Source organism: Sus scrofa, chromosome 9 (genome assembly GCF_054392235.1).
Source record: "Sus scrofa isolate SSC_HxYL_T2T_F1_AM1 chromosome 9, Sscrofa_HxYL_maternal_Yorkshire_Landrace_v2.0, whole genome shotgun sequence".
In the NCBI taxonomy this organism is placed as follows: domain Eukaryota; kingdom Metazoa; phylum Chordata; class Mammalia; order Artiodactyla; family Suidae; genus Sus; species Sus scrofa.
The window spans coordinates 78,866,158-78,886,143 of NC_139391.1; the positions used below are offsets into that span (position 1 = coordinate 78,866,158).

The 19,986-nt window shown below is 37.4% G+C and overlaps 1 protein-coding gene and 1 long non-coding RNA gene across 3 annotated transcripts in view; one reads left to right on the top strand and one right to left on the bottom strand.

The window, feature by feature from the left end:
* COL1A2 (collagen type I alpha 2 chain) overlaps nucleotides 1–15,089 on the top strand; it is a 35,919-nt gene extending 20,830 nt beyond the window's left edge. Inside the window, exons 29-50 of one of the 2 annotated variants that reach the window (XM_084974428.1) lie at nucleotides 645–743; nucleotides 1,982–2,089; nucleotides 2,751–2,804; nucleotides 3,754–3,807; nucleotides 4,681–4,734; nucleotides 4,833–4,886; nucleotides 4,983–5,090; nucleotides 5,442–5,495; nucleotides 6,413–6,466; nucleotides 7,466–7,627; nucleotides 8,347–8,454; nucleotides 9,123–9,230; nucleotides 9,615–9,668; nucleotides 9,758–9,865; nucleotides 10,002–10,055; nucleotides 10,433–10,540; nucleotides 11,015–11,068; nucleotides 11,191–11,298; nucleotides 11,630–11,888; nucleotides 12,301–12,485; nucleotides 13,081–13,323; nucleotides 14,097–14,564. In XM_084974428.1, the coding sequence (XP_084830554.1) occupies nucleotides 645–743; nucleotides 1,982–2,089; nucleotides 2,751–2,804; nucleotides 3,754–3,807; nucleotides 4,681–4,734; nucleotides 4,833–4,886; nucleotides 4,983–5,090; nucleotides 5,442–5,495; nucleotides 6,413–6,466; nucleotides 7,466–7,627; nucleotides 8,347–8,454; nucleotides 9,123–9,230; nucleotides 9,615–9,668; nucleotides 9,758–9,865; nucleotides 10,002–10,055; nucleotides 10,433–10,540; nucleotides 11,015–11,068; nucleotides 11,191–11,298; nucleotides 11,630–11,888; nucleotides 12,301–12,485; nucleotides 13,081–13,323; nucleotides 14,097–14,243 (2,337 nt within the window). In that variant the 3' untranslated portion in view covers nucleotides 14,244–14,564. 2 annotated transcript variants of the gene reach the window in all.
* A 2,709-nt stretch (nucleotides 15,090–17,798) lies between these two features.
* The window catches only part of LOC146400004 (uncharacterized), a 63,596-nt gene continuing 61,408 nt past the window's right edge, over nucleotides 17,799–19,986 (bottom strand). Inside the window, exon 5 of the long non-coding RNA XR_014816915.1 lies at nucleotides 17,799–17,966. This is a non-coding gene — a long non-coding RNA (uncharacterized LOC146400004). The remainder of the gene's footprint in view (nucleotides 17,967–19,986) is intronic.

Below are 19,986 nucleotides of genomic sequence, written 5' to 3' on the forward strand. Positions count from 1 at the left end.
CAAACAAATTTAGTATCATAGAACCATGGTACCATAGAACCAAGTTGTAAGAAGGGCCTTTGAAAAAGCTGCAATACGGACTTCCATGTTAAATATTCTGGACCATAGAATGCATAGTGATATTTAATGCAAATTGGGAGATATTTAGATAGATAGACATATATATATATAAACACACATTTTCATATATATTTTTTTTCTCTATTAACTATATTATACTGAGACATCACTGTTGCATGCAATTGTAAAAAGACAGCATACACATGAGAATATCTAATCTTATTTATACCTGGCATTGCTAGTCACCTAAAATAATGCAGTTTTTCCTTTTGAATACTATGCCTAACTGGCATCCATCACAAAAAGACCAAAAAAAGGAAATGAATTCCAAAAATTGAATATTATACTCTAGAAGCAACAAATTTTGGAGTTGTAGCCATAGAACATTAGAGCTGAATGATACTTTAGAGATTATCTCATCTCTTCCCTTCATTTTACTAGTAAAAAGTTAAGGGAAAATAATTATAATTTTCTAATAAATGTCAGAACCAGGATTCAAAAGCTAAACAAGTGTGAACTCGTGAAAAATAGTATGTCTAAAAGTGATGAACAGTGCAACACTTCTTCTAATCCCTTTTTCACAGGGGGAGCGTGGTCCCCCAGGTGAAAGTGGTGCTGCTGGTCCTGCTGGTCCTATTGGAAGCCGAGGTCCTTCTGGACCCCCGGGGCCTGATGGCAACAAGGTAAAATTTTATGTTATATATTGCTGGTTTAGCCCAGTATATTCTAGAATAAGTAAATCCTTTACACTAGCAAATGAGTTGTTTCTTAGATTTTTGTTTTATTTATTTCCAGTTCTGTGATTATTCCCATCTCAGTAAATTACAGTCTGATTCCAACAGACCTGAATCATTCCAAAAGAAGCAAAACCCCAGTGTTCTACATACATAAATGAATTAGTATGGGTTTTCACTCTTTTCTCATCACATTATTTATACTTTTATCTTTTTAAAATTTTTTATTATAGCTGATTTACAATGTTCTGTCAATTTTATAATTTGTCTTAATCTAGATAGAAACAACATACTTATTTGGACACTATTTTTAGAGAATGAACTTTTACCTTCCCCAAATCCTCTATAAAGAGTAAAATTTCAAAAAGTGATACAATAATAAGAGAGTTTATGATGATAAAAATTAACTGGAAAGTACATTCATTCTTAAAACATAAGCCTGAGAACTTGTTTCAAAATAGAATCTGTGGTTTATATCTTAAAATAGATGGAATTGTACATTTCAAAAAAAACTGATTACTTCAACCACAAGAAAGAAAGGCAATTTATCTTACTTCTAATTCTTACCTTTAAGGAAAAAAGTGTAAAGATTAGCTGTAAAAAGCTATTTTGGTATATGGAAGGATATTGGAAAAAAAAAAGATAAGAGGGAGAGAGGAAGTAAGAAAGGAAACGTTAGTTCTGTGAGAAAGTACTTTCAAAGGGTTTTATCGCAGAAGCTAGTCAACAGGTTTTGTACAGAATTGTAAAAAAGCTTTATAGAAAAATGGAAGCTACAGCCCCAACACTTAAAAAGATTAAAATGTAAACATCTCTCCAATTGATGAGGTCTCTTTCCATATTTCCTGACCTAACCTTGAAAAATGTTTGTGGGCAAACATTTTTCACTCTGCCTCCCATTGTCCTACCCTCTTCTTTTCCACGCCTGCCTTCCTGAAGAGGACTGGGAGCAGGTTATAGAAAAATCACAGCCACCCACTCCCACTACCTCTTCTCTTTAGTCACCCTGTCATTAATAGCATCTTCCTCAGTTGTATTCTCCCTCCTTTCAGCAGGCTTCCTTTGTGTCTCTAAGCAGGCAAGAATGGTATCTATTAACTGTTTAAATTGGAATTCTTCAAGAGTTTTACTCTTCATTTTCTTCTTTTACCACTGAAATAATTGATTTCACATGTGTTTGATTCAAGGGCGAACCTGGTGTGCTTGGTGCTCCAGGCACTGCTGGTCCATCTGGTCCTAGTGGACTCCCAGGAGAGAGGGGTGCTGCTGGCATACCTGGAGGCAAGGGAGAAAAGGTATCCTCTCAGTGCGCGACCTTAATGCATACTGTTGATGAACCCTAGTAACGAAGGCTGCACGAGGTTAACTAGTTTTTTACAATTCTTGGCAGGTGGTCTGGTAGCATTCTGATATCTATCTATACACATTTCCCTCTGCCACCTAGCACCTACACATTTCTAAACTCACTAATCTGGCAGAATTCCTTGCTACCATGGAATTTCACGCAAACAGATGGTGTTGAGTAATACATGAGGCTCATTTTAATGCCACTAACAATAATGCCTCAGCCTGCCCTAATTAATGGGAAGAAGCTATATTGAACAGCTGTCAACCGTGCTGCTGCATTAGTTATGCCGTAAGAGTGATCAGGCACTGAAGCCCATTGTGATGTTGCCTTATAATTCTGTCCACATGAATTTGTACCTTGCTTGATTATGCTTCAGGAGGGTGTATGGAAATTAGAAAAGAATATTAATCTGGAAAGAGCCCTGAATTATATTTCCCTTTTTTACCTTCATTCAACGTTTTATAGAATGGTAGGGAATCAAAACATTACTAAAAATCTTAAATAAATAAAGGTATTACAGCATCTTCTGTAAAAAAAACACTTCAGATTAATTTTGACTCAGAAATTTTGTCAGAAAACAAAAAGGTGTTCTTGCTTTATACTTTCAGGGTGAAACTGGTCTCAGAGGTGACGTTGGTAGCCCTGGCAGAGATGGTGCTCGTGTGAGTAGAACTGTTTTCACTTAGATTGGGTTTTGTTGTTTGTTTTGTTTTGTTTTCATTTCATTCAATTTGAGTTGAGAAGCTTTCCAAAATCAAACTGACAAAAGAAGGAGTCAAGTTTAGTAAAAGAGTATTCCAGTACTTTCTGGATCTATGACTAATAATATCAATGTTCCAAAAGAAAAATTCAACAGGACTTATCCCCTTGAAAAATCACAGCCTGAATTTTTTACATTCCTTAGTGTTAACTATACCACGTAAAACTATAGTCCAAAACCTCTAGGTTTAATAGAATGTTAAATGATTGTTTTAAGTTACTACAGGGCTTTAGAAAAAAAAAAAAAGTAATTCTAACATTTTAGGAAGCCAGGACCTCCAACAAGGTCATATGTACTCAAATGTATACCCTAAGAATTTATCACTCAAAGAGCAGTCCAAAAGATGAACTCTTAATGCCATGGAGATGCCAACAAAAATCACATAAAGGTATAATAATACTGCCTAGAGTGTTGGCATCATGGCTCTTCCAGGCCATAAGCTACTTTGGTTTTTCTCACCTCTCCTTCAGTGCTGATAAATTTCTGTGGCACATTCTCAATAGTCCTTTCTCTGAATCACACAGTCCTAACACTTCTAAACAAGGCTAGTCATTTGCTGCTCTCCTGGGAATCTTACAAGAGCATAGAGTTGAGATCTCCCCAGTTCCTAACCTGCCTATGACTTAGTCACTTCCATAACCCTCGCCATTAGGGTACTTTCCTCCTTAGAGTGGCTTCTAATAGTTGATAATTAGAACTGAAACGCATCAAAGGCTTTCTTGATGTCCACCTAGAGTTCCCAGTAAAAGTGTTCAAACACTTTATAAGCATAGCAAGGGGAAATGGCAGGGGTCACTTCTAATGGTATGAGGGGGAGTGATATTAACGAGATGTTTTCTTTTTGGTACTAGGGTGCTCCTGGTGCTGTAGGTGCCCCTGGTCCTGCTGGAGCCAATGGGGACCGGGTAAGCATACATTTTCACTGAGTTGCAGCTCTCTGAGCCCATAGCAGTATCTAAAATTTCCTGTTGCTCTAGCCCCAAAGAACCCCAGCAACTCATTTTTATGGCTTGGTATAAAGCCCACTTATTTAAAAACCTATCTGTTAGATGGGGCATCAGGAAACAAATGCTGTGCGTTTAGAGTTCTCTTTCCCTTGTTATACATGTGCCAGGCATCTGATCTATACTTTAATTCCTATCATTTGTTTTAAAATCTTTTGGGGTTGCCCATTAACAATATTCTAATGCACTGAGCCTTCTTAAAGCCTTCAACTGTAAAAGAAAAAAAATCAATAAAATACAGTGCGCCCATTTCACATCGAACAGCTCACTTAAAATAAAACTTATTGTCCTGCTGAATAGCATTGAGAACTTTGTCTAGATACTCATGTTGCAACAGAAGAAAGGCTGGGGGAAAAAATGTAATTGTAATGTATACATGTAAGGATAACCTGACCCCCTTGCTGTACAGTGGGAAAATTAAAAAATAAAATAAAATAAAATAAAACTTATTGTATTGCACAGATAGCAACAAATAGATCAGCCTCATATCCACCTAAAAAATAAAATATCCTCCTCCTGGTATTGTGGGCACTGATTTATAATGTTTTTGCAATTGTATGACCAATACCCCTTCAACCTCCAAAATGAATACAGTATTACACAGAGTAAGAATCCATTTCATTTTACTCTGTGAGATGTGAATTAGCTATCCTTCTGGATATAGTCACAAACTCTGACAAGAGCCCACTGTCTACCTCTGTTTCCTCTTCCTCATCTCTCTTTGAGTATCTATGTGAGGCATATTAACAAACTCATTTTTTTGTGCCCTGATAGGGTGAAGCTGGCCCTGCTGGCCCTGCTGGCCCTGCTGGTCCTCGTGGTAGTCCTGTAAGTAGAAATCTGGGTCATTTTGGACACTTAGAACTTTTATACATTGATGAATCCAAGATTTCGAAGACATTTTTTTAATACCTTCTCCTACCTAGGGTGAACGTGGTGAGGTTGGTCCTGCTGGCCCCAATGGATTTGCTGGTCCTGCTGTAAGTATCATGTAATGAAGGTTAATCTGAAAACATCCCAAATTAGCAAGTAGAGAGAGTTGGAGTACCTGAACTATAACTCTTCCTTTCTAACAGGGTGCTGCCGGTCAACCTGGTGCTAAAGGAGAGAGAGGAACCAAAGGGCCCAAAGGTGAAAATGGTCCTGTTGGTCCCACAGGCCCTGTTGGAGCTGCTGGCCCAGCTGTAAGTTGAATTCACTGGTGGTCGACACAGCCTGTGCAATAATCTATGAAATCTTATAACTCAACATGAATCAATCAAGTGCCTACCATACATCAGGGAACATACCAGAAAGGATGATTTTTAAAATAAGAGCTAACATTTGCATACCACTTTACACATTATAAAAGTTTCATAAGCATTATCTCACTTTTTTGATAACCCCATAAAGGTGGTAATATTGAAGTAAGGACATTTATTTAATGCAAATAATTATTTTAAATTTCTAGATATGCTTCTAATAAACATGGGAAAAGAGTAACAATTATAAAGATTGTCTTGTGATATGACTCTCTCTTTTTTGTTTCCATTTAGGGTCCAAATGGTCCTCCTGGTCCTGCTGGCAGTCGTGGTGATGGCGGCCCCCCTGTGAGTACTTAAAATGGATTCTGATCATTTTTCTTTCACATCTATTATGGATACCTTGAAAGTTTAGAAAATTTTGGTAATTTGGATTATAATGAGAGACTTGAGATTCAAGCTAACTCTGTTTAGAGAAATTTTTATATTGAAGTTAAGGTCAGGTTCATGGAATGTTAACTTAATCCCAGCTGGAACTCAGTGCACTGTACACTGCACTTCACTTGAGGTAGTAATAACCAAAGTTAACCCCAGCTTTAACTATGAAACAGGTAAAATATTTCTGTGGCACATTTTATCCTTTTGTTGATGCCCCCTTCTTCTGCCTGATCACTTCCTTTCCCTTGGTGTTCAGTGCTGTCACACTGATTCCCTAAAGACCCAAAGTTCCCCAGGAATGAACCCTCTGACTCTTTCCTTCTCTCACTGAACAGCAGTTAATCTTGGTCTTTTGTTGTACCTTCTCCCATAAACAAATTACTTATTCAGTTTCCATTCTCTTAGCACCTAGCCAGGTGTTTAATTAATAACATATATATATTTATATATATACATTTATATATATAATCTCATATATTAGTATATATATAATCTCATATATTAGTATATATATAAGTATATATTAATAGTATAGTGTATTATCTCATTGCTTTTACAACTATCAAGTAATATGTTAGCATTTAAAAAAGAACCATCAGAGCCCTAATGCAAAATGTGAACATTGCACCTGAAGGCATGATGGTCAGTAGAGATGGAGGGTCTTTGGGGTCCTGGTTATATAATACCCTATCTGAAACTGTCACTACCTACTCTTTAGTCCATCCTTGGTCATGTGTACTGAGGATCTGCCAAAGGGGAAATTTCCTTCTTACCCAAATTCCTGAAGTTGGTGCTGACTGTGGAATTTTAATGTGCTTGGTTCTTAGGGTGCTACTGGTTTCCCTGGTGCTGCTGGACGGATTGGTCCTCCTGGACCTTCTGTAAGTAAACCACTTCAGAAAAAGGTGTTCATTTACTTACTCTAGCCAAAAGACCTGGCCTCTAGTAAGAAACTGGTGAGAAACTCTTTATGAAACATATGCTGTTAATATTTTGCTCTTACTTTCCTAATATAAAATCAGTTTTTCTGAACTATTAAGGCAAAATCATCACAAATTATATTTTATAATATCAGTCAGGAGGCTTTTATTCATAAGAATACAAGTCCCTTCATCCCTTTTTAGGGGCATGGTTTCTTTCTAAAAAATAAAAAACAGAATAGTTTTAGTCACATATCAGATATTTTTATATCTAATTACCCTTTATGGCCAACATTTTGCCTCCATTGTTAAAGTATAATTGTTCCTGAATTTAAAGGTGGTTTGGCCTCTAATTTAATTCTGATTCAGACTCTCCTGTCAGGACTCAAGAGAATTTAATTAATTACCAAGGATTAAGTCTTCCGGTTAAGGTTTCAGGGGAAAAAATAGCAAAGATGTTGATTTCTTGGGATCCTTTCACAGGTTCATAACAGAAAAATCTTCATTCCCTGTAGGCATTTAATTAAGCCTAGTTGAGAGCATATGCGATTCCTCAATTATGAACAAAATGCCTGTATTGACTTTCTTCAAAAAGGAACAAGCAGAGTCCTCCAAAAGCCAAAGTCCCATTCATTTACAGCTAACTCTTAGTTAGAACTCAACATAGCTCTGACTCCAGTATGCCAGGTGACCAGTGGCACAGCATTGCTTTTCTCCACAGACATTTGTCATAGCCTCTGCCAAAGTTTTTCACTTTATTACAGTCTCAGGAGAAGAAAGATAAAAGTTATTTCTTTCTACAAGAAAGATTGCTTATAAATCTAAACATTTTCCAAAATGACTAAGATATTATTTTGTTGCTTCAAATTGTTTGCATCTTAATATTTAAAATCTCAGCTGCCCTCTTCCAGGTCAGCGATGATTAACAGAAAGTAAATAACCTTGTACATTTGTTTATAGGGTATCTCTGGGCCCCCTGGACCCCCTGGTCCTGCTGGGAAAGAAGGACTTCGTGGGCCTCGTGGTGACCAAGGTCCAGTTGGTCGAACTGGAGAAACAGGTGCATCTGGCCCCCCTGGCTTTGCTGGTGAGAAAGGTCCCTCTGGAGAGCCTGGTACTGCTGTAAGTGATTTCAAACTCCTCCTTCTTATTACCTTGTACTGAATTAGAATAAAGCCCTTATAAAAAAATCTTCAAGTGGCATATATTGATGAGTACTGCAGGCTCCAAAGTAGAGCTCAGTTTGGCCAGGAAATCTGTCCAACAAATATTTAGGTGTCATGGCTTTCACAGATGCTCAGAAGGCAGTAGATGGTGATGACAATAAGTGAGGGAACTCACTGTTTTATCAATACAACCCTTTAAACTGTTGAGGATACTTCACTGGTACTGGGATTAGAACAGAATCCCATTGCTGTGGTCATCCTACTATAAATTAATCAATCTCAGTAAGCTACCAATTTTTCAAACATGCATTGTCCAGTATTATTGTTACTCTGATGTGTGGCTTTACTAGATCTGGTTCAGTTAGAGGCCCAGGTCAAAATTTGCTTCCCAGCATAAATCCTATAAAAATTCTATTCCCTCATTCCAATTTGGCTTCATTAATCCCAACCACATGTTTCTAAATGTTGCTCCAGTGGTCTCAAGGAGGAACGAGACACAAAGAAATACATATACCCAGATGTAAACTCATTGTATATCATGTATACAATGATATGTCCTAGGAGAACATTAGCCTTCCTAAACTAAAGATAAACTCATTCTCAGAATCCCCAAGCCAATCTGTGTTACCTCCTAGGGTCTCACCAGTAATACTCAGTATTTTTATTCTTATTCAGGGACCTCCTGGTACCCCAGGTCCTCAAGGTATTCTTGGTGCTCCTGGTTTTCTGGGTCTCCCTGGCTCTAGAGGTGAACGTGGTCTACCAGGTGTTGCTGGATCAGTGGTGAGTGTTTGACACCATTCTTATTCTCATTAACATAACAAAAGATTTTAAAAGCTGCCACTTCAGCTGTGACAGATTGCTCACTGAATAACTCCACTTAAGATTTTTTATTCATGGCATTTTCTTTATACAGATCACATGTCACTTATCTAAGAAGCTTTAATACCACCTTACTTAGACACATGCTGTAAAGACACAGCTTAACATTATGCAGAATGATTTTTGTTCTTTTTACATGCTTAAGAATGATATAAGCCCTAATTGCATTTACTCCTCTGCAGTATGAAATGCTGGCATCATTTATCCTGTAGGAAGAATGAAACTCTGGAAGTTCTGAATCATTCCATTAAACCTAATATGTGACAGCAACTTAGAATCATCTAATCTCCATAAACTCTCGCAACTTTATGAATTCATTTTATTTGGTATATCAGATGAAACTAGGCTCACCTTGTACAGAGCAACATTACAAAATGACATAAAGCTGTCCATCTAAAGTGTGTAGGAAGAGGGCAAGGATGACACAAATGACACTTCTTACTGTTCTCTGGCCCATTCACTTTCAACTTCCCTTCGAAAACCAGAATCCCCTGGCTAGGACTGTTTTGGGAGAATGAAAGTGGCACTCAATCCAATGAGAGGAATGTTTGTCTTCTCTGCCTCTCTAGGGTGAACCTGGCCCTCTCGGCATTGCAGGCCCACCTGGGGCCCGTGGTCCCCCTGGTGCTGTGGGTAATCCTGGTGTCAATGGTGCTCCTGGTGAAGCTGGTCGTGATGTGAGTCCAACATCTGGTTTGTAAAATAAAACCTAGCAGTACTTCATTGTGTGCAACTTTGTATCCTGAGCTGAGGTTCCCTTGTTCCAAGTTTCAGAACAAGATGGTCTGTTTCTCCATATTATCTACATGTGCTAACCACTCCTCGAATTGAAAATATGAAAAATAACTTGAGTTGAGGAATGAGTCCTTAAATAGCACTTTTTAAGTTGACCAAAACATTAAAGATACCTCTAAAAAAATCTCAGTTGGCAAATTCCTATTTTTGGAAAGCCTAAAAGGAGTTTATTAGGCGCTGGGAATAATGAAGGCAGTTAGCTGAACTGTGGGGGCCAGTGGGCTAGAGCCTCCCTAAGTGCCTTAATTGGTGTGGTGTCTTCACAGGGCAACCCTGGAAGCGATGGTCCCCCAGGCCGAGATGGTCAAGCTGGACACAAGGTCAGTACACCTCTTCATTTTTTTCTCTAACTTAAAAGGGACTAAAACATAGGCCAGATTGATGCTAAGCTTTATTTTGTCTTTGGTAGGGCGAGCGTGGTTACCCTGGTAATCCTGGTCCTGCTGGTGCTGCAGGAGCACCTGGTCCTCAAGGTGCTGTGGGTCCCGCTGGCAAACATGGAAACCGTGGTGAACCTGTAAGTTTGTAGATACCAGTCTCTTAATGCTGTCATCCTCAACAAGCTTTATCTGTGACCTCCCCACACTTGGGAACTGTGGAGGGAGGATCTTGGGCTTGGCCAATAAGTTGTGTTTTTCTTTTCCAATTCACAGGGTCCTGCTGGTTCTGTTGGTCCTGCTGGTGCTGTTGGTCCAAGAGGTCCTAGTGTATGTACACGGGGAAGATTTCTGTACAAATCAGCATTTAGGGAGGATGAGTCCAGACTATCCATTAAGAAAATAATACATAGACTAGACTTTCTATTTAAAAAAAAAAAATTAGTCCATGCTGAGAATTGCTACAAATAGCTTTTAATCAAATCTGTGTCAAATCTCTTATTATTTGTATTAAATAATCACAAAGATTAGCCACTTTATAGACAGCTCAACTAAAGCAGGTTAAGGGAATAGATGAGAGTAGCATCCACATGGCTTTTAGACCTTTGTATATCTTAAATTATCTTTGTAAATAGATTTAACAATATTTGTGTAGAAGTGAATATCTTTTTTTAGAGGTAAATTTATTTCTTTCTCTTTCTTTATAGGGCCCACAAGGTATTCGAGGTGAGAAGGGAGAGCCTGGTGATAAGGGGCCCAGAGGTCTTCCTGGCTTGAAGGGACACAACGGATTGCAAGGTCTTCCTGGTCTTGCTGTAAGTAAAAAATGTGGACATCCATCATGTATACAGATCTTAAAGTTCTTCAACTCAGAATAATCTTCCTCAAAATTTCACTACTGTTGTTTTAAAATGTCCTACATCATATTCATTTCCCATTCTCTGGCTTACACCATGGCTCAGAGATAATGCTTTTTCATCCCAACATGAAAAGGTGAAGGTTAAGGAAGAGAGAAATATACATATATTAAAAATCTCTCAGCAACAATGTTCTTCAACCCCATTTAAAATAAATATAATTAGAGGAATGACTAATACTGCACCGCTGAAATAGCTTGTAGAAAAAAATAATTGAATATAATAGACATAATGAGAGAAAAGAGCCCCATTTTACATTTTCAATTTTCTCAATCCAGAGTTCATCAAACTAAAAGTTTCCATTCAGTTTTTTAAAATCTATCTATCGACACATGTTCTGAAAGTGTGATTTTTCCTCTTCTTTCTTTAAAGGGTCATCATGGTGATCAAGGTGCTCCTGGCCCTGTGGGTCCTGCTGGTCCTAGGGTAGGTCAATCTAAGAAATGTTTATCTCTGAAACAAAGCCTGCGGCAGGCAGTAAGCCCCAGGCTCTTCTCCCTTGTGGGATATTCACTGGCTCACACAGACTTGGTGTCCTTCTTCCCTAGGGTCCAGCTGGTCCTTCTGGCCCTGCTGGCAAAGATGGTCGCACTGGACAACCTGGTGCAGTTGGACCTGCTGGCATTCGTGGCTCTCAAGGAAGCCAAGGTCCTGCTGTAAGTATGATTTGGGGAAATTAAAGGGTATCACTGGCCTAAGGGAATATTTTCTTTAGACTAAACCAAGACAATTATAACACAATAAAGTAATCCCCCCACTTCCGTATGTTTTCTAAAATATATTAAAATTGTCTGTTTGTAGTGAGCTCTTCAAGAGCATCCCTGCATACAAGTATGTCTGGGAGCAGGTTGTTATTGACATGAATTTGACTCTATTTTACTTACTAGAACATGTTTTTGTGTGAATCTCAACTTAAAAACTGCTGTCACTGTTGTCTTTACTGTAACAAAATACAAAGCCTCCTCTTTCTCACTTTCATTTTTTCAGGGTCCTCCTGGTCCTCCTGGCCCTCCTGGACCACCTGGCCCAAGTGGTGGTGGTTATGATTTTGGATATGAAGGAGACTTCTACAGGGCTGACCAGCCTCGCTCACCACCTTCTCTCAGACCCAAGGATTATGAAGTTGATGCTACTCTGAAATCTCTCAACAACCAGATTGAGACTCTACTTACTCCAGAAGGCTCTAGGAAGAACCCAGCTCGCACATGCCGTGACTTGAGACTCAGCCACCCAGAATGGAGTAGTGGTAGGTAGAGATGTCCAACCAGACCAACTTGTCTCACAAGTTGGGTTTTTCAAAATCAGTTCCCACTTATATTTAGAATAACAAGATATTTGGGTAAAAACTGCATTATGTGAAATCATTTCCAGTTAATGAAGCATTTTCTTCTCCCAACCAGCACCCATTCTCAAGCTTCTCTTGATATATATTTCTGTCCTTTTCATGGTAATATGTACCTTGACTTGATTTTCATAGAAAAGAGAGAAAAAATTATCTAATACTGAGAATAGCCTTTCCTATTAGTATGGGGTAAACAAAATAAAAAGTTCAATCAAATATGTTATCTTGGGGAATCAAAATCTTTGACTAATAATTATTAGAACTTACTGTTCCACTCAATGAGGTTTTTTGATTTGGGGTCTTGCTTTCTTAAAAGGTTACTACTGGATTGACCCTAACCAAGGATGTACTATGGATGCTATCAAAGTATACTGTGATTTCTCTACTGGTGAAACCTGCATTCGAGCTCAACCTGAAAACATCCCAGCCAAAAACTGGTACAGAAACTCCAAGGTCAAGAAGCACGTCTGGTTAGGAGAAACTATCAATGGTGGTACCCAGGTAAGGAATCCTATAAACGGTCCTTCTCCTACTAAATAATATCTTGTTAGAATTGTTTGCTTTTTAATTGTTTACATGTTAGCCCTTTACCAAAGGTAAAACTTTAAATACATTTAAAGTTATCATTCAAATGTGACTTACCTGATAATCACTGGAGAAACTGACTAATTTCATTTAGTGTGAAGGAGTACTGGCCAGGATATAGTCCAGTACCCATTTTTAGGATATGTGCTTCTCAACTTCTGATGAAAACTTTTCACCAGTTTTATGAAATGCCCACCGATGAAAATTACAGAAAAATAAAGGGGTCTGAAATCTCTATCTCCTTGCTCTCTTATTTTAAAAAAGAAACAAACATACAAAGGATTTATCTGAAACAGGTACTTTTTTTGAGATAACTTGCTTCAGACTGGTAGTTCCTATGTCCCTTCTAGGTAGCTAATGCTTCAAAAACAAGTGAATTGAGTTTCCTTTAAAAGTACAAGTTCAGATCTGAGTCCATTTTGCCTCCCTATACCAGACTATTTTTTAAATTTGATTCTTAGTACCTGAGTCCTTCTCAACTTAACTGGAATTCCCATCTTATTCTCTGTAGTTTGAATATAATATGGAAGGAGTTACCACCAAGGAAATGGCTACACAACTTGCCTTCATGCGCCTGCTGGCCAACCATGCCTCCCAAAACATCACCTACCATTGCAAGAACAGCATTGCATACATGGATGAAGAGACTGGCAACCTGAAAAAGGCTGTCATTCTGCAAGGATCCAATGATGTTGAACTTGTTGCCGAGGGCAACAGCAGATTCACCTACACTGTTCTTGTAGATGGCTGTTCTGTAAGTAATACTGAAATATAGGAATAACATTTATTTGGGAAGTGGGACAGTGGAGCTTAGACCATTAAATGAACAGATGAATGAGAGATCTCACTTATTTGATTTTTCTTTCATAAATGTATTGTTTAAATTCAAATGGTAAATCCAGAGTATTCTTATCAGATCTTACCTTCTGAAATTCTCTGAAATAACTAAAATGTATACTATGTCCATTATTAGTCATTTTTCTTTTAACATGAGATTTTTAAGTATGGCCATAACTTAAAATCACTTGAGGTTAAAAGGGCCCAAGATATAGTTTGTAGTTACATGTATTTTTATTTTACTTATTAATATAGTCTACATTTAATTTTTCTTTATACTTTCTCTATAATATGCTAAAATTGAAGGAAGAAAATTTTAAATTCACTAATAGTACTACATATCAACCCTACTCTTCCTACTTTACACATCCTGAAAATTATAATGTATAAATAAACCACTTAGAATATGCATTAATTATTTTTAATAAAATTTGACTTGTAGAAAACCTCTCTCCATAAAGATACCCCTGATTCTACTGTTTCAAAAATAAACTTGTTGATCTGAGATACACAGTTTCAGAATGACATGAGCCAAAAAGTGGTTTTATAATATCTAGTATATATTATATATTACATATCACTACATATTACATAATTGTATGTAATATATAATTTATAATGTTATGTAATATAATCAGATTCCATAATAATGCTGCTTTATGTATATCTCTTCTTCCTTTTTTTAAACAGAAAAAAACAAATGAATGGAGAAAAACAATCATTGAATATAAAACAAATAAGCCATCTCGCCTGCCTATCCTTGATATTGCACCTTTGGACATCGGTGATGCTGACCAAGAAGTCAGTGTGGACGTTGGCCCAGTCTGTTTCAAATAAATGAACTCAACCTAAATTAAAGAAAAAGGAAATCTGAAAAATTTCTCTCTTTGCCATTTCTTTTTCTTCTTTTTTAACTGAAAGCTGAATCATTCCATTTCTTCTGCACATCTACTTGCTTAAATTGTGGGCAAAAGAGAAGGAGAAGGATTGATCAGAGCATCGTGCAATACAATTAATTCGTTCCCTGTCCCTCTTCCCCTCCCCAAAAGATTTGGAATTTTTTTCAACATTCTAACACCTGTTGTGGAAAATGTCAACCTTTGTAAGAAAACCAAAAATAAAAATTGAAAAATAAAATAAAAACCATGAACATTTGCACCACTTGTGGCTTTTGAATATCTTCCACAGAGGGAAGTTTAAAACCCAAACTTCCAAAGGTTTAAACTACCTCAAAACACTTTCCTGTGAGTGTGATCCATACCATTAGGTGCTGACCTATACAGAGATGAGCTGAGGTACTTGTTTTTTGTTCAAAATACAAAGGTGCTAATTAATAGTATTTTAGATACTTGAAGAATGTTTATGGTGCTAGGAGAATTTGAGAAGAAATACTCTTCTGTTTTGAGTTGTATTGTGTATTTTTTTTCATCTGATTTAATATCAGTACTTTACATCTTATTCCTGAATAAAAGTAAAGTGGATCATTTGCCCAGCATTGTCCTCTTCTTTAAATTCAGCATTTGTTCTTTGCCAGTCTCATTTTCATCCTCTCCCATGGTTCCAAAGAAGCCTTGTTTCTCAGACAAGCAGAAAAATTAAATTGTACCTATTTTGTATATGTGAGATGTTTAAATAAATTGTGAAAAAAATGAAATAAAGCATGTTTGGTTTTCCAAAAGAAAATACTGAGTAGAATTCCTTGCTTCAATGCTCTCTTCAATATAAATATGGACTATAGCATCTCTACCAGCCATTAGACTTAGTGTTTCTCATTAGATGTGGACTATGCAAAAAGGGAAGTTTAGTATGTTATAAAGAGCAGAGAAAAAGAACCCCGGAGACCCAAGCTCCAATTCTGGCTTGGCTCCTTTTGGCTAAATGACCTTGAGCATTATACCTTTCTGAGTTCAAGTTTATCAGCAATATGGGGTAGATTCCCTCTCTGAACCATTAAACATTTGCCCTACTCAGAATACATAACACCTAAGCAACAAGGCAATTGCTGACCTACGTTTATTCTAAGCAGAGGTCCATAGAACCTTTTGGTTTATTATCCACTAAGCACTTTGAAATAATGGCTGAAAGTTGGTCTATGCACAATTAATAATACTATTAACTAAAACAGTTTCAAATATTCAGTAAAAATGCCATACACTCAAATCTGATGCAACCGAGTACAATGCCTATTAAGAGGTAATGTGTGTGCTGTCAATCAACATAGACAGTTGTGGATAATAGTACCATGAATACTTACCTGCCAAATCAAGTTCATTTTCCTCCCCTGTACCTTTCAATGACATCTTTAATACACTTAAACATAGTAATGTGTCAAGTAAAATGTTAAGATTCATTTAGAGCTTATTTCCTGTTGCTGAACATAATTGTGATTGTAATATTTGCCTCCTGTTATAAGTCATCTCAAGATTCAATTAGTTTTAAAAGCAAAAGACTGAACATGATGAAAATCTAAAATTAACTCTAAAAAGTTAGCAAGGTCTACTAATCAAATGTAACTTCAAATTATTGTCCTTCCACCACCTAAATCAGAATACTGGGATGCTTATTGAAGTGAAGATTCCCAATCCCCAACCACCAAATTAAGATTTAGTAAGGAATCAGTATTCTTAAGCATCTTGAAAAATTCTTATCTGCAACAATTGAGAAACCAATGGATAAGGGGATTTCCACAATCCTTTGTAGTTTTAACACTTTATGTCTGGCAAGGATGAATCCATATACCTGACCACTCAACACAATGTGAGAAAAAAAGAATGTATATATGTATGTGTGACTGGGTCACCTTGCTGTACAGTAGAAAATTGACAGAGTACTGTAAACCATCTATAATGGAAAAAATCAAAATAAAAAAAAATATATTGGTACAAAAGCAAAAAAAAAAAAAAAAAAAAGAAAGAAAACTGAGAAAACTGAACCTCTCAGATCAGAGTACCAGTACTCCCCACAAATTAGTAACTGAAATAGCCAAGGCAATCTTACCAGTTAAAAATCTCTGACTTAAACATACATTATGCCCTTAGGCTCACAATACAAGAAACAACCATAAGGTTTGTATAAAGAAGGGAAGAAAAGAAGGAGAAAGAAAACCAACATTTATTGAGTACCAATTCTATGAGCCAAACACTATGCTACATGATAATAATAACCTTTGTCAAACTGTACCCAAACTTAGGCAGATTTCCTAAGCCGGAAGCCACTTAATAATCATTTAATCATCAGTATGAGACTAGTACAGAAAAACAGTTAAATAAATAATGGTATATCTGATAGATAACAAGGAGGAAATAAATGATAGCATATCCAACAAATACCAGTGAGGAATAAATAATGATACCTCTAATAGATAGGAATAGGAATAAATAGGAAAAGAGTGAAATAAATTTTTGTATGCCAATAACATAACATTGACAAGAATAATTAAAGAAAAGAAAAAAATGCTTATAGTAGAATGTTACAGCCTTTAAGGTATAATATCCAAGGACACTGTCATCAAGAATATTTTAAAATGCATATAAAAATACTGAGTAGGTACATTAATGTAGTAATGATAGAAATGATTTTGATATCTAAATTATCCAAGATTGCTGTAATGTAGTTATCTTACTCATAACATTTACAACAAATTTACTCTTAAGGTATCATAAAAAGAAATAAGGAGTCAACAAGTAAAAACAATCCTGACTGAGCAGTGACCAGCTCCAGGGAAAGATGGTCATCCTCCCACTCACCTACTTTCTGAAAGAAAAGGAAAATCCCAACTAAAAGTCATCATCTGCCATGTCCTAGCCACTCTGGAGGACACTGGGAAAGAAAGGGTGTACAAAACCATACCTGGCAGCAGCATTCTCAGAGATCTTGTAGTTTATTTGCAGGGAGAGAATAAAATAATGTGTGAACACAATTTTTTTTCCTTTGGTTTTTTTAGGGCCACACCTATAGCATATGAAAGTACCCAGGCTAAGGGTCAATTGGAGCTACAGCCAAGAGCTATAGCCACAGCCACAGCCATGCCAGATCTGAGCTGCATCTCCGACCTACACCACAGCTCACAGCAACATGGGATCCTTTAACCCACTGAGGCCAGGGATTGAACCCGCATCCTCATGGATACTAGTCAGGTTCATTTCTGCTAAGCCACAACTGGAATTTCTGAACACAATTTTAAATGAAGTGTCCTCCAAAGATAGCAGAGGACACTATTAATTAATGAGAGGGAACCTCAGGAAATTAACCTTAGCCTCATGCAGTAATAGTGATATTTGGACAGAGCTGGCCAGCTCTTGCTGAGGATATCATTTCACCCTCAAGCTTTCTGTCTGGCTAAATGTTTCTTCTCTGAAAGTCACATTATTAGAACAATCTAGTACTTACCAAACCAGGAGGTCCACTGTTAGTGTTCCCAGGGCCTGGGCAAGGTACTGAAGGCTTGACTCTTGAATAGTAGGTCCTCTGTTTAGAAGCTAATCACCAGGCTCAAGGGACTCCTTTGCACAACAGCTCCACGATCTTGGTTATGTGAAGGTCAGCCACCTCTAAGTTGTGCTGGTGTGAGCAGGAAGAAAATTGCATACAAGAGGATGAAGGATCTAGGTAGCCAAGTTGGGGGAGGAGATACTAATCAAGTCTGGTTTTAAAAAAAAAAGTCATTTAAAATTTTAAAATCAATATAGTTAATGCACTGGCAAAAAGCAAAGACACCTGAGCAATGCTGAACACATTTATTATCTTTGGTGCCAAAAGACTTTTTTATGCTATTCCACTAAATATCACTGAAAAGGAAGTTCAGAAATTGGATTATATATAAGAAAACTTGGAAATGTCATTCTGGGTCAGAATAAAAATCCACCTAGATGAGGACTTTGCCTTTCACAGTGGCACCAGGAGAAATCTGGGAGAAAAGAATAGTTGGTACTACCCATGAAGCCAGCTTAAAAACTTCCACTTAATAACCCATTATAAATCTTTTTTTGTACATAGATGTAGCTAAACCCTTCCAGAGCCCTCTATCTGTTTTGAAATATGTTAGTATTATAGTACCAACAGAAGAGAGCTAATGCTGAATTGTTAGTTCAGCTTCTGGGCCCTCTGATCAAGTAGCTAAAATATGTTATCTATCTCTGTGTCTGGATCAACCAGGGATTCAACAACTCGGTGTCCTCAGTGAGCATCAGTAACAATGCAACAATGAGGCAGCCCATAACAATTGACTTAGCCTTATAGTTCAGGGAAATGAGCACATAATTTGTGGTCAGCAGTCAAAATTATGAGCACCAGTTCCACCACTGACTAGTCAAGGACCCTTGGGAAAGTCTCTCAAGTTTCCTGAGAATTTGCTTAACATAACCTGCTCTCAGAAATTTCTATCAGCATACAAACTCTTCTCTACGTATTTCATAGAACTACAGAGAGGGCCAGATTGGTCATGTGTGAAAGTGCTTAATAAAGTATGGGCAAATGTTACTTGTCATCATTAGGTCCAAAACTTCCAGTCACTCATAGTCACCTCTTGCTTTAAGCTCCTATCCCTATTTCTCTAATTTAGGGAGAGGAAAGCCTTGAAATTAAATTTAATTAGCACCGGAGTTCCCGTCGTGGCGCAGTGGTTAACAAATCTGACTAGGAACCATGAGGTTGCAGGTTCGGTCCCTGCCCTTGCTCAGTGGGTTAACGATCCGGCGTTGCCATGAGCTGTGGTGTAGGTTGCAGACGCAGCTCAGATCCAGCGTTGCTGTGGCTCTGGCGTAGGCCGGTGGCTGCAGCTCCGATTCAACCCCTAGCCTGGGAACCTCCATATGCTGTAGGAGCGGCCCAAGAAATAGCAAAAAATAAATAAATAAATAAATAAATAAATTTAATTAGCACTATTCTCTAAATCGGTAGTCTATCAATTTTGAGTTCTATCTCCCTATGAGTAAAAATGTGAGGTCTTTACAACTAATTTTGTTAACCTATTAATATATAAATGTTATACATTTATATGGTACTAACATGTGCAATATAAATCCTACATGAAAAAAATTTTAGGACAGGAAATATATACAAATAGAAAATTCCACACTCCAATGGATCATCTAGCCCACACCTCACTGGGTGCATTACCTCCTCATTCCCATTTATATACTATTGCTTTAAACAAGGACTCACGGTGGGCTCCAGGAAAGGGCAGAACATCAACCAACTCCTGAAACAGAGTGCTAAATTGTGTGTGTGTGTGTGTTTATACATATTTCTTGGAAAAGAGTCCACAATTTTCTTCATATACTCCAAGGGATCCATGATCAAAAAAGATGTTATGGACCACTAGCCAAAAGACGTACTACTTACTTCATTCACTTGGATTTTTCGGAACTATGAGTTTCACACCTCATCTTTGGTCTCACACTGAAAATGCTGCTTCTCTTATCCTGAGACCCAAGAGAATGAAGCAACAAATGGCCCAAATTAAAATAGTGGTTTGTCATTCATGGTTTTACTTCCCTCCTATGGACCCTCTATCCTAGCTTTAACTAGGCTTGGTAGATGCTTTATGATTCAGCCTTGTACCTTGAAACATTTAAATTCA